General features: G+C 34.4%; 1 protein-coding gene across 5 annotated transcripts in view; it reads right to left on the reverse strand.

Annotated features, from left to right (window-relative positions):
* Nucleotides 1–15,421, reverse strand: part of AGTPBP1 (ATP/GTP binding carboxypeptidase 1) — a 170,777-nt gene that overhangs the window by 90,301 nt on the left and 65,055 nt on the right. For all 5 annotated transcript variants that reach the window (XR_010945100.1, XM_067744765.1, XM_067744768.1 and 2 more), the window contains exons 9-11: nt 14,552–14,589; nt 11,324–11,532; nt 9,606–9,783 (exon numbers count right to left, since the gene is read on the reverse strand). Coding sequence is in view for 4 of the 5 variants with exons in the window: in XM_067744765.1 (XP_067600866.1) it covers nt 9,606–9,783; nt 11,324–11,532; nt 14,552–14,589 (425 nt within the window). In the remaining variant the exon portion in view is untranslated. The remainder of the gene's footprint in view (nt 1–9,605; nt 9,784–11,323; nt 11,533–14,551; nt 14,590–15,421) is intronic.

Consider the following 15,421-nt stretch of genomic DNA (forward strand, 5'->3'; position numbering starts at 1 on the left):
GATCTTATCACCCCATTTACCATTCTCCCAGCCCTTGGAATCCAACTTTCTATTCCGTTTCTATGAAATTGTTTTTTTTTTTTTTTATTCAACGATTCCACATGTAAGTGATGCCATACAGTATTTGTCTTCCTCTGCCTTGCACATTTCACTTAGCATAAATGCCCACCAGATTCATCCATGTATCCATGTTGTTGCAAATGGCAGCATTTCCTTTTTTTAATTGGCTGAATAATATTTATATATGATATATGTACATCATATATATGAATCACTTTTCCTTATCCATTCATTCATGGAAAGACATTAGGGTTGTTTACAAATGTTGGCTATTGTAAATAATGCTGGAATGAACATGGGTATACAGATATCTCTTTAAGATAATGATTTTGATTCCTTTGGATATATACCCAGGAGTGCGTTTGCTGGTATGGTAGTTCTATTTTTAATTTTTTGAGGAACCTCCATGTCCTTTTCCATATTAGCTGTACCATGTTACGTTCCCACCAACAGTGTATAAGGGTTCTGTTTTTTCCAAATCCTCGCTATTTGCTCTCTCTTTTTGATAATAGCCATTCTAAGAAGTGCGAGGTAATATCTCTTTGTGGTTTTGGTTTGCATTTCCCTGATGATTATTGATGTAAGGCACCTTTTCATTATCTACTGGCCATTTGTACATAATTCTTTGGGAAAATGTCTATTCAAGTCCTTTGCCCATTTTTAATTGGACTATCTTCTTTTGTACCGTTCGGCTATGTGAGTTCTTTGTATTTTTTTTGATATTAAACCCTTATTAGATATATGGTTTGCAATTATCTTTTCCCATTCTGTAGGCTGCCTTTTCAATATATTGTCTCCTTTGCTCTGCAGAATCTTTTTAGTTTGTTGTAGTCCCACACGTTTTGTTTCTGTTGCCTGTGCTTTTGTTATCTTACCCGAGAAATCACTGCTAAGACCAATGTCAAGGATCTTTTCCCTTAAGTTTTCTTCTAGGAGTTTTATAGTTTCAGGCCTTATATGTAAAGTCTTTTATCCATTTCGAGTCAATTTTTGTGAATGGTGTAAGACAGGGGTCCAGTTTCATTCTTTTGTGGATACCTAGTTTTTCCCAATACCATTTATTAGAGACTGTCCTTTCCCCATTGTGTGTTCTTGACACCCTTATCAAAAACTAGTTGACCATAATATGTTTGGGTTTATGACTGGGATCTCTAATCTGTTTCACTGGTCTATGTGCCCTGCTTTATTTGAGTACCATACTATTTTGATTACCATAGCTTCATAATAGCTTGAAATCAGGAAGTGTGATGCCTCCAGCTTTGTCCTTCTTTCTCAAGATTGCTTTGGCTATCTGGGGTCTTTTGTGGTTCCATACAAATTTTAGGATAGTTTTTGTATTTCTGTGAAAAATGACACTGGAATTTTGATAGGGATTGCATTGATCCTGAAGATCACTTTGGTCAGCATGAACATTTTCATATTAATTCTTCCAACTCAAGAATACAGGATATCTTTCAATTGTTTTGTGTGTCTTCTTCAATAACTTCCAACAGTGTCTTATTGATCAGTGAACAGGTCTTTCAATTCCTTGGTAAAACTTATTCGTAAGTACTTTATTGTTTTTGATGCTATTGTAAATGGGATTGCTTTCTTAATTTCTCTTTCAGATAGTTCATTATTAGTGTGGAGAAACGCAACTGATGGTTTGTATATTAACCTTGTGTTCTGTACCTTTACTGAATTCATTTATTAGTTCTAACAGTTTTTTGGTGGAGATGTTACAGTTTTCTATATATAAGATAATGTCATCTGCAAACAGAGATGATTTCATTTCTTCCTTTCTGACTTGGATGCATTTTCTTTCTTTTTTCTAGCCTAATTGCTATAATTAGGATATCTAGCACTATGCTGAGTAAAAATGGTGAGAGTGGGCATTCAGCTTTTGTTTTTCTGTTGAACTCTTTATCTCTCTTTCATTTCTGAAGGACAACTTTGATGGGTAAAGTATTTTTTTTTTTTTTTTGGCTGTGTTGGGTCTCCATTGCTGCACGTGGGCTTTCTCTAGTTGCAGCAAGCAGGGGCTACTCTTCGTCGTGGTACGCGGGCTTCTCATTGCGGTGGCTTCTCTTGTTGCAGAGCATGGGCTCTAGGCTCACGAGCTTAGTTGGTCCACGGCATGTGGGACCTTCCCAGACCAGGGCTTGAACCCACGTCCCCCGCATTAGCAGGCGGATTCTTAACCACTGCACCACCAGGGAAGTCCCGGGTCAAGTGTTTTTGATTGACAGTTTTTTTCTTCAAGCAATTTGAATATATCATCCCACTCTCTCCTGGCCTACAAGGCTTCTGCCGAGAAATCTACTAATAGGCTTATCAGTATTACCACATAGGTAACAAGTTTTTTCTCTAGTTGCTTTCAAAATCCTCCCTTTGCCTTAAGAGCCTGATGAAAATGTCTTGGTGAAGATCTCTGAGGGATGAATCTATTTGCAGATCTTTGAGCTTGTGCACCTACATAGCCATATCTTCACCAGATTTGGTAAGTTTTCAGCCACTATGTCTATAAATAAGTTTTCTGTCCCTTTCTCTCTTCTTCTTCTTCTGAGACTCCCATTACACAGATGTTGTTTCACTTAATCGTGTTCCACTATTCACATAGGCCTCCTTCACTTTTTCTGATTTCTTTTTCTCCTCTGACCTTATAATATCATGAGATCTGTCTTCAAGTTCACAGATTCTTTCTCTTGCTTGATTGAGCCTGATACTGAAGTTCTCTATTGCATTATTCATTGTATTCTTCAGGTCCAGAATTTGGTTCTTTTTATGATTTCTTACTCTTCATTGAACTTCTCATTTTGTTCATGTATTGTTTTCCTAAGTTCACTGAATTGCTTCTGTCTTCTCTTGAAGTATCTGAGCTTCTTTACTTTGAATTCTTTTTCAGATAACTCACAGATCTCCACTTCTTTAAGTTCAGTTACCGAAAAGTTACCGTGTTCCTTTGGCAGTGTCATGTTTCCTTGCTTTTCCAGGTTTCTGAAGGTTTTGTATTGATGTCTGCACATCTGAGGATGCAGTCAACTCTTCCAGCCTTTTTGGACTGGCTTGGGTAGGGAAAGACTTTCACCTGAAGGTGACTGTAAGAGCACCAGCTGGGTAGCACGCAGCGTCTTTGCTTCCTGGGAAGGCACAGTGGTGGCGTCTTTATGCAGCTCCATCAGTTGAGGTCAACATCAGCACTGACTGTAGGGGTCTTCCATGGCCTATACTATGGAGGTCCTCAGGTAGCAGTGGTGGCTAGGGCTATTGGGATCCTCAGGGGCAAAGGCTGCTAGGGTCTTTTTGTACTGCTCTTTTCTGCCTATATGAGGAAGTTCTAGCTAACGGGATCCCCCTTGGCACCTGATCTGGTATGCTGGATCTCACAGCAGTAACAGAGCCAGCCAGAGTCCTACAATCAGGTGCATGTGGAACCACCACAAAGCCTGGGTCCTTGGGCACTGGTGCACTTGCTGTGGCAGTGGCATTGGTGTCTAAGGTGCGAGAATGTGCAGATCTCTCATGAAAATGAGGTCTGGAGCTCTGGGGCTCACTGTAGTGAGTCCAGCTGAGGGGAGATGCAGCAGCTATATGAGCCCACAGCAAGAGCTCCAACCCCAAGGAACAAATGCAAGAGGCAGGACTCCAGGCAGCTCCGTCAGCTGAAATCAACTTTGGTGAAGACTTGCAAAGCCTCGGAAACAAAGGCTATAAACATCCACAGCAGCAAGGCTCACTGGGATTCTTCTGCTGTCCTTTTCTCCGTGGGGTAAAATTCTACTGAGGGGAACCCTCTGGTACCAAGCTGCTCTAGACTGGGGAATGGGGTGATGGAGATAAAATGCTTCCTGTACTTTTCTATGTGGCCATCCTCAGGTTTTGAGTTCTGCATGCTTCTTCATTGAAGTTCAGAGCTATCCCTGAGATATTTTGATCAGTTTGTAGTTGGTTATTTATTGTTTTTGCTGCACTTGCAGGGGAGACAAGTGTTGGGACCTCCTACCCCTCCATCGTGCTGATGTAACCTTCTTTAAACTCTTTTACACTTCCATTTCCAATGTGATTTATCATAGCAAAGATTATAAATTCCTCCCACCCAAGTATCTGTTCTCCTCTCCTTCATTTCAGTAACAGAACCTCTGAGTTTTAGCTAGAGGTTATAGATTCCAGCCTCCCTCACAGTAGTTACAGCCATATGACTAATTTTTGGCCAACAGTATGTGAGGCAAAGTTGTAAATACAAACTCCAGGTCACATCCTTTAAAAAGAAAACTGTCCTCTCCATTTTCTTCCATTACCATTTTCCACATGCACATGAGGAAACCACCATAGGAGATGATGAAAACAAAAAGAATCTTTTTCCTTTGATGACCTGGTGGACAGAGGCCTACTGTCCAGGATCACCTACCCATCTTCTGTATGGGTATGTGAGAGAGAAAAAAAAATCTATCTCATGGCAGTGTAGCAAATAGGCTCTAGAGACAGAATACCTAATTCAAATCTTGGCTCCTTGAGTTACTAACTAGTTGACCTTGAGCAAGTTACATAAGTTATTTGTGTCTCAGTTTCCTCATCTATAAAATGGAAATACCCACACATACTGTTCTTGGGAGACTTAAAGGAGTTAATATATATAACGTGCCAGGCAAAGAGTATGTGCTATATGGGACTTCCCTGGTGGTGCAGTAGTTAAGAATCCGCCTGCCAATGCAGGGGACATGGGTTCAATCCCTGGTCTGGGAAGATCCCACATGCCATGGAGCAACGAAGCCCGTGCGCCACAACTACTGAGCCCATGCGCCTAGAGCCCATGCTCCGCAATAAGAGAAGCTACCACAATGAGAAGCCCATGCACCGCAACAAGGAGTAGCCCGCACGCAGCAACAAAGACCCAGCACAGCCAAAAAATAAATTAATTAATTTATTTCTAAAAAAGAGAGAGTATGTGCTATAAAAACGTCTGTTATTACTATTGTTGCTTGAGGGACTGTGGTACTGTACTGGGTCACTGTGTAACAGCAGCTCAGTCTATCCTAACAGAGTTACGAAATTGCTCTAAATTCTTTCAGAAATAGACCACACAAAGTAAGTATTTATATTGCATAGAGTAACTGGGTCTATTTATGTCAATGTACTAATGCCAGTTAGTCGTGGATAAACATAGGAAAAACTGACATTTGGTAAAAGAACTGTTAGGAAAAAAGAAGGCACTGAATTCAGAAAAGCCTATTGCAAATAAGAAAGACAACTCCTTGGATAGGGAGAAGGGAAAATGCAGTTCAGTATCAAAGAGAAAATATGTTTTTAATTTTTAGGCAAACCTGTCAAATATCTTCCTTTATAGGTATTTTTCCTTTGGTTTCATACTCCAGATGTGAAAGGTCATATAGCTTAGGGTGTCTGAGACCTTCTTTTCTATTACAATGATCTATTCTTGTACCATCACCAATATATATCAATTATTATAACTTAATCTCACAATTAAAATCAGGGAATATAAATCATCCTTGTTGTTAGTTTTCAAAATGTCCTTGGATCATTTATAGTGAAGACAAAAACATAGGAAAAAACTTAAATGGCTATCAATAGGAAACTAGTTAGATAAATTATACTGTATCTGTATGATATAACAATTAAAAGGTACAAGTCAGCACTTTCCATAAGGTTTTGGAAAGTATATTTCAAGGGGTTTATTTTGTTCGTCCTATTGCTCCTATAAATGTGATCTTTCCCTTTGTGTTTTCTGTTACTGTTTTTTATTGATACATACATATACATACACACATGCGCGCACGTACGCACACAAAAGAAAACTAGTGAATTTTATTCATCTATCTTGTAAACAAGACTTCACTGAACTTTTATCTGGTCTAAGATACATTTTATAATTGATTTGCTTGGATTTTCCACATGAGGAATAACATCCTCTGCAGACAATGATATAATTTTATCTCACTCTTTTAATGATTAATACCTTTCCTTTCCCTGTCTCACTGATTTGGCCAGAGTTTTCAAAACAATGTTAACTAATAATGGTTGAGAAAGGCTTCCTCTAACACTTCATAACTATTTGTGATGTTGGTTGCTGATCTGAGTTAGATAATACTCAGCTAGCATGGAAAATATTCCTTAAGAAATTTTATCTGGAATTAATAATGATTTTTATCAAAACTCTTCACAGCATTTATTAAGATAATCATTGGTTTTCTTGCTTTGACCTACTGATAAATTTTAATTAAAGTCTTAATATTACAATAAACTTACTTTCTAAAATAATCCTTACTTTGTCAAAGTGTCCTATATCTGAAAATGCCGCTCAATTCAATATTCTAGTATTTTAGATTTTTATATTTATTTTCATGAGTGACAATGATCTGTAAGTTGTTTCAGGTTATTCTTACCAAGTTTTGATTTCAGCAACATACTAGCTTCTAAACTTTTCTTTTTTTTCTATGCTCTGGAAAATAAAGCATAGGAAAATTCCTTGAAAGTTGAGAGAACTAATCTATAAAGTCATCGTTGTTTGGTGTCTTCACTGAAGGCAACTTGATTGCATATTCAGTTGTGGGTTTGCTACTATTTAAGTCAATTTTAGTTATTTATATTTCCCTAAAATATTGTCCATCTCAATCATATTTTCAAATGTATTAACATGAGCTATCTTCAGCATCCACTTAGATTGACTGGATCTCCTCTATTTAACTTACCAAGAACTTAGAGGTATATTAAAATCACCCACTAATGCTGTGTTTCTATCAATTTCTCCATATTATCCAAATAATTATAGCTTTATCTACCTTTGTTCTAGTGCTTGGCACACTTGTTATTATCTAGCTTGTATAAAATCATCTTGGATATCTTGCTTTAAACATTTTGTTCTGTATTTATATTTTGTGGGGTAGTAATAATGTCTTCCTCACCTTTCTTGAGCTGAGAAAAACAGATACACAGTTGCCAATCTGTTTATTTTAAGCTTTCAGTCTTGCTGTTTTAAGAGTTTCCAGGATGTATCAGCTACTTAGATTTTGTTTTTAACCCAACCTGAGAGTCTCTTCTTTTTTAATGGGGGTATTTTATCCTTTTAGATATCTTATTACTGAAACTGATTTGCTTGTTCTCACTTTGTATTCAGCATTTTCCGGATTTTGTGCATCTTGGAAATTTTCTTACTTTTCTATAGCAGTGATGGATGGACCTCTTCAAGAATTTTTTCCAAGAAGGAATATACATTATTTTATACAGAATTTCAAAGGGTTCTTAGTCTCTGAGGTCCATCCATGGATTCCTATGGTTCAGTAGATTCTAGTCCAAGGATCTCTGCTCTAGATGTTACTTTTACATTTTGAAACACATATTTGGGCCACTATTTCTATAATTACCATCTTAGAAATACAACAATATTATAATTTAAGAAATCTATGAATATAAATTGTAAAAGACCCAGTTTACTATAGCCGTATATTATGTATCTTTCACCAAAAATTAGTTGATATATTTCAAAATAATAGTAGAGCAACTATTTAGTATTACATAATTAACAATTTGTAATGTTAAATACAATTACTCTACTACCATGTCTTCTCCGTTCTTGACTTAATTCATCACTGGCCTGGCTGAAGTATTATTTCATATAATTACTTCAGAAGGGTTCCTGGGCAATATGCTTCTGTACCCTTGCATATCTAAGAATATGTCACCTTCACATATGGGTGGTTTCTAATAAGGGTTCAGAAATCTTGAGTCAGAACTCTTTTCCTTCAAATCTCCAGAGTCTGCTTCACTATCTTTTGGCATTAAATGTTTAAGAGAATAAGTCTGGAGGCCAGCTCAATTCATCCATTAACAAATGTTAAATGCACATTTATTACAACTCATGCAATCTAACGCATGCTGAGGATAAAATGAAGGTAAAAACAACAGTCTTAGCTTCGTGGAATTTACAGTCTAACTGAGGATGGTAAAAAATAATGAAAATTGTGATAAATTTAATGAAGCCTGATATGTGAGAAAATGATGGAGAGCAGGGTGTTTTCCTTGTGTCTAGGCAATTGCTATTAGAACCCTGCTCTCACATCTCATTCATGAAGCCTTCTTAGTCTCCATTTCTAGTTCAGTGATCCATCATGTCTGAAATGATGCAGAAAAGGAGCCCTCAGAAAAATATTATCTCTGTCTTTTTTTTCCCCATGTTTGATATATTCCCTGCACTACAAGTCAGCTTTCTCTATCCATGATTATTCTGGACACTGAACAAAGAACACTCTGGGGTATATCCTATCTCTCTCCCAGTGTTACTACCTGCCACATATAGTGAAGTCTCACAAGCTTTCTACCAGTTAGAACACCACTTAAACCTCCATAATCCTACATTGAGAGAGAGAAAGAAATTCCAACAGCTCCTTGACTCTTCCTCCAAATTAGGTACTAGTGGCTCTCAACCTGGAGCCAGAGATACTGCATTTCATAGAAGGGTGAATAGAGTTGACACTCTTCCTTAATCTATTCTTTTCTCCAACATGTTTGTTGCACACCCTATGTTCATTCCATGAGAATGCTCCTTTTATCTAGTTTTCAGATTCAGTACAGATTTTTCCCCTATTTTTGAAGTCTGTTGGCAATTTTAAATGGAATGAGAAGAAGCAATTAGATCACTGTTTTCACTTAGCGATGTTTAATCAAGTCCCAGACTTAGACTTTTAAACCTTTTAAAGGAAGTTTCTGAATAATCCATTTTGATATTTTGTATAGACTAACCTTCTACTTTAATAATTAAATACTTTAGAAATGCAATCATAACAGTGAACTCTGTGATATATACCACAGGTAAATCTATATCAAGGATAATAAACTAATTATAATTACTTAAAAATTTTCTTAAATCACTTACTTCAAAGCATTGCTTTTAAATATAATTTAAAACCTCTTACTTTTTAAAAAAGTGATCACCTAACAAGAAAATACTTTAGAAATTCTATTAATAGCCTAGACTACTTTCTCTTTTGAATTTTGCTATGTCTTATAAAAAAATTCTGCTTTTTCCCCACATTAAGAAGTGGAAACTCTTACTTCCTTTGCTATGTACACAATATTGCATCAAAAATGACAAAGAGCCAATTTATGATATTTTCATATTTTCTATCAGGTAAGTAACTGTGCAAGTTTTGTTAAACATAAACTGTAACATGTTTGATGATTAGACACCTTTAACTTTAAAAAATGAAGTTCATTAAAAAGCTACAAATGTAGGCTCAAATAGAATTACCTAAACAGTTAATGTTTACATTCTTAGATTTTGAAAATTTATATAAACTATCAAATACTGTTCCTGTGTGGTACTTCAAGTTTTTCACATTTCCACATATGTAGTACACCCCACATTCCTTCCCTTAATTACTCAATCTCAATTTCTTATATTTGAAGAAATATTTATTAACTAAAAAATAATATGAAAGTTTATCATGTTCATTAAAACCTTCTTTTGCTAGGGAGATGAACAAAAGCAAAAATAGATAAAGTCACACAATTCCAATAACCACTGAAAGCCAGCAAGAAGCATGTGGTCCTACCTTCAGGGGGTAAACTGTAGAGCTGGGCCACAGGTCCAGTCACAGGAATAACTGGTAACTGGAAATGGAAAGAACTTTTAATCGTTGGGAGTGGCAGGCGATTTTTAGGGAAACACTTCCTCATTATCAGACTGGAGGTGTTGACAAGAGGATCAAGGGTCCTGACTGCCAAACATTCCTGTTTTATAAGAAAAGAAAAAAAAGATAATGTGCCTTTGGTGAATAAGTGAAACAACTTTACATGACTTCAGAAAGTAATACATTAATAATTTTCAAAAGGCAAATACCACAAAAAAATTTAACATGATTATAAAACAGCTCTGACTAATCAGAAATATCTCTTTTTAAGTAAGAACCTCATATGGCAAATTTAGCAGTAATTTTCCTTAAATATTTTAACTAAGCAGAAATCAGTACCATCTCTGGTACCAGAAGTCACCAAAGCACTAAGTAATATCTATGAGTGACTTAGGGAGCATTTAACAAGCCTAGGGTATAAAATAAAAATGAAAATTTAAGGGAATAAGAAAAAAAGAAGAAAGATTAAGAAATTAAGACAGGTGTAAAAAATAAAAAGGAATGTGCATTTGGCTGAGCCTTTCTCAAAATTCTATCAGTTATCATGCAATAGCACCCCTAATAAGTTAGCTGTTCAACTTATAAAAGAATAGCCTGAATATCACAATTGTAAGTTTTAAGAGTTTAATTTGCTATCCTGGTATCTAATCTTGAGAAGGACTAGTGAACAGGGAATTTGAAACTATTTCATATAACACTGTTATTATTATTGACAATTGACATCTAGATGGCTTTAGATGGCACTTTGACAACATGTGAAATTTTCAGTAGAAATCTTCACACCTGACCTGTCAAAACAGATGAAAAACTAAGGCTCATAAATGTGAAGTGGCATAAACAAAGTCGCCCAATTCTTCCTCATATATCGAATATCCATCACTGTCTATATTAGGAATAGTAAAAATAAGTGCATGTGATTGATCTAGAAAAGAAAAAGCTAAGAGTTAACATAAAATATGTGTTCTTAACTACTCTCACACAGAAAAAGATTATTTGTTGTGTGTAAGACCAAGAGGGCACAACCAAGGTGACTGGTTGGAATTTTCAAGACAGATTTTGTTCTAATAATTATAGCCTTGTAAAAATAAAAGGTTACTTTGCAATATCCTCACTCTACAGATGCTAGAATCTTGCTAAAGATATTGTTGAGAAGGTTTAGGCATAAGATGGCTGGCAGAACCAGGATTCCTAACTCCAGGTTTCACTTCTGTACTTGCACTATTTAAAAATATTCTCTCCAGAAGAAAGACTGAGAACACTCACAAACAACATATCTGCCTTACCAGCCATAAAGGATTTGTGAATACTTATGAGGGGAACATACAAAACTGAGTATAGCCAACTGCACACCTTAGAAAACGAGGCTATATGGAATTCCTTCCTGCCCAGTGGAGAGATTTATATACATCTCCCTTTTACGTATGGGGGAAAAATCTCATATTGCAGAGATAGGCACTGAGCACTTTCTCGAACTCAGTCTGATGTCACAGTTGAGAAACGATTGTGCCTTTTGGCTTTCGGATTTTTTTAATATATTTATCATACTTTTTGAGTATTTTTAGAAATACTAAGTATTCTTAAGAACCAAATCCTATCATTAATAGGTAATCATAATAACAGGAGGAAAATTAAAAACTCACTTGTGAAGTGTTATAAAGAATTTTCATCCCATTGGCATCAATAAATGCTTTTCTTCCCAACTTGATGCTTGTAACACTTTTTAAACTCTGTAAAATTCCTTTTCGAATGAGCATGTTTCTATGCCGATTATCATGGCGGTGCCAATCTACATAAATTGTTAAAAGGACTTGGACATATCCTCTGTCTACAGCTCTCCTGGCATTTGTTTCTTTAACAAAAGAAAATTGAGAAAATATTTTTTAAATAATAAGAGACACTGGTAGAATAAATCAAATTAAAAACATAACCACAATACTGGAATGAAGTCTTACAATACTTTTCCAAAAATAAATGGCAACCACATATTTAAATATTTTTTAGCTAACAACATAAATATGACAAGTTCCAGGTAATTTTCCAGAAACCTGCCCATATATTGTTTTGTGGTTAATAAATATCAAAATATCTTTAACACAATTAAGGTTGTATATTTTTAAATGTTAATACTAACAAAACTTTCATATATTTTAAAACTTATGAATATACTTTCATTACACCAAAAGGAATATATAAGCCTTTAACTCACTAGCTGTGACTATGATTTTGTTAAAAGCCATTATCATTATCGCAACTTCTATTACAATCTTTGTGTGAAATAAACTCCATTGGATTGCAGCTCCTACTACAAATTGTATGTGTTTCTATTGAAATTATTTTAAATTTTAATTACCCCCACAATTATATATAAATATCCATGCCACAACAAAGCTAAGTGAAAAGTACTTAAACAACTTTTTAGTAAGTGAAATGTAAGAAGCATTATATGATTAGAAGATAGTGCTTTATTGTCATTAATTTTTTAATATATGAAAAAACTGCATCAAAATTTTTTTTTGTAAACAGTCAATTTTATTGGGGTAAAATTAACAGAAATAAATTCATAAATTTGATGTACTTCATTTTTTTAATGTTAATATTTAAGATTTTTAACCAAAAGGGTGCATTTCACTAAGATGAGAGCAAGGGGATCGTATCTTAGCAACATCCTGAGCCACCCAGCACCACATGGGTGGGCCAATGATAAGAGTGCAAGATAATGTGGAATACCAACCCATCTGAGGTTGTTTACTTAGAAAGAAATACCAATCTCTTCCTCATCTACATTTACATATAAAATGACCACCTGGCTCATGGCATGGACACTAAGATAATGCAACAGTAAGGCTGTGCTGCTTTTAGTTGCCTGAAAGAATTACTACAGTTTTAAATGTGCTAATACCCACCTAAAACATAAAGACACTGAGATCAACAAACTTATTAATGCCCTCTTAGAAATTATGTTCTGATATTTGAGAGCTGGAAGAAACTCACAGGGGCAGGAAGGGGGCACTTTCTTATGTAAAAGGTTTAATACCTCTGTTGTGTCTGGAAGAGATAGTTTGTTAAGGCTGTGGCTATCTATAGAACAGTTCAATAGGTCTGACTAACAATAGTTTCATGTATTTTAAACAAATATACATATTTTGTTTACACCAATTGGAATATATAAGCCTTTAGTTTACTAGCTTCTTAGTATTACCAGTAATACTTAAAAGATATTACTATCATAATGTCTTTTAAGAATCACTGTAACTCCTATTACAAACTGTGTTTCCACTGGAATTCCCAAAAGCCTAAATGGTATTTATGAGAAATATTTAAATTCTTTATTGAAGATCAAATTAAAAACTTGTGCATAACTCAAACACAGGTGCTGAGTGACTCTTAAGAGAAGTGAGCAGATCTATCTGCAATCCAGGATCATTTACTTGTCAGTTACTTTTTTACCTGATGGAGCAAACAGATATGTTTGCCCACCATCCTCCTTTGAAGGAGAAGAAGGGAGGGAGTAAAAGGAAGCTTATTATTTAAAACTGAAGATATCAGCATTTCAGTCATTTTAGGTTAACTGATTTCTAAAAATACTTGAAACTTAGAGTTTTAGTTTTTACTGACTTTGAATTAGTGACTTTGTCATCAGTGATTCTGAAAATTAGTAAGCTTTAATAAGAGTTTAGTTTTAATGGCTATTTTAGTCTACTCTAAATCAAAAAAAATATGCCTACATTAATTTAAAAATTAATCTTTAAACAATTTGAACCACAAAGGCAGGGAAGGCACATCAAAGCAAGGCTACAAATATCTTTGAAATTAATCCAAATATTCTAATCTTGGTCTAAAGTTTATCACATCATATATGAAAACAAAGCTACATAGCTAATCTAATTGAATAACACACATTTCATTTCAAGGATAAAACTGTTAACTGAATTTTATGCACTCTAGTATATAATAGTAATACCTAAGGTGATTCTTTAAATTTAATAAATCATTACCAAATATCAGATTCTCAATCAATTAATCATTTGCTACTGTCCTTCTCATCAAACTTAAGGGCAAGTTGGTCTCACCATCAATAGACAGTTTTGGGGAAAAATAACATTGAAAGCCATCAACATAGATCTTTAGGACTAAATGTTATTGTGGTTAAATAAGATGTTAATTTAATCAACCAATGGAATGGGGGAATGGGAGTGCTAACAAAAATTAATATTTAAAATACAGACACTGAGTATCATGGAGAGAAAAAAAGCACATAATGCAGATGGTTGCTCTCCAAAAAAAAAGCACCATATTGCGTTAAGACACATTTCCTCCAATACTTCAATTTTGAAGATTAAAAAAATTGTGCTTTAGTCTGTAAATGCATTTAGTAAAATGTAAATTTACATTAAGTCATTTTTAATGTTATAAATTTGAATTTTATGGTAGAAATAAAACTTCTAATAAAGAGGTCCTAACTGAAAATCATATGTTACATAGAGACAGTAGTTGTCAAAGATACTCTTCATGGTAGATGTTCTCAAGGCCATGTTAGCATCACTTTTTCAAAATGATAATATATAATATTTACATATTACTTTCCCCTACTAACAAGGCTTTATGTTTATGAAAGTAACTTAGAAAAAGGAAGTCAATATACTTGAATAAATTATATGAATGTACTGATAAATTAGAGCTCAATAAACATAAATGATCTTAGATATATATCAATCGACTGTACTAAAAGATAAAATCAACTTTGACATTAAATTATTATGAACAAGCTTTATAAACATAAACTAAATCTACATTTCCAGTTTCTTTAACATAGTAGACAGAATACTCAGAAAAATAGTATCTAGTATTTCTAGTATTTAAAAACTTACTTGATTTTAGCAATGCAGCAAGGGTGTCTAAAGCAACCCTGTCAACATGAGAAAACACAAACAACAACAAAACTAGTAAAATTAATCTACAATAGTAAATTCATACAATCTTTTCAGATAAGTAATTAGTATCTACTCCAAATGTCATTCCTGTTATAATCAATTACATATGCTGTTTCTCTATATGCCTCACTTCCTTCAGGTTAAAATTGGATATGAGGAAGATTGAAATATCAACAAAAAAGCACCAAAAAAAAATGTTTAAGAAAGAAAAAGAAGAAAATTAACAATGTCTAAGTCTTCATATCAGAGGTTAGGTGAATGGAATCATTGTACCTGTGTCTGACTGGGACAGAGTTCACAAAGGAATAATACTAAGAATCATAGATTCTGATTCACAAAAAAATTAAAACAAAAACAAGTTTTAACACAAAGTTTGCAACTACAAAATTCTATAGATATTCGTAGCTATCTGACTTCAAAGTATTTTAGTTCTATCAAGCAATAATCCTAACACTTAATGTGATAACAAATGTAAAATATTTTGGAACTAGGAGGTTTGGGGAGAGGAAGTATGAACCCTTAACATTTTTCAGCCATACGGCACCAAAGAGAATAATGACCTAATTAACATCTCAAAAATTCTCACTGCCCATTAGAGGACTTATATATTCTTTGAATATAAATGTGCAGTTACACACAGTGAAATCAGTGGCCATTAAGCAACTTTGAAAATATATATAACATCACTGTGGAAAACCTGTAATTCAAATATTTTTTTAAAAATGAGTTATTGAAGAAATGGAACTTTCAGGAACTTTAAAAATATAAGCCAGTACCTCTTAGTAAGATTTCAACAAGGATAATTAA

This window comes from Pseudorca crassidens, chromosome 7 (assembly GCF_039906515.1).
Source record: "Pseudorca crassidens isolate mPseCra1 chromosome 7, mPseCra1.hap1, whole genome shotgun sequence".
Classification (NCBI taxonomy): Eukaryota; Metazoa; Chordata; class Mammalia; order Artiodactyla; family Delphinidae; genus Pseudorca; species Pseudorca crassidens.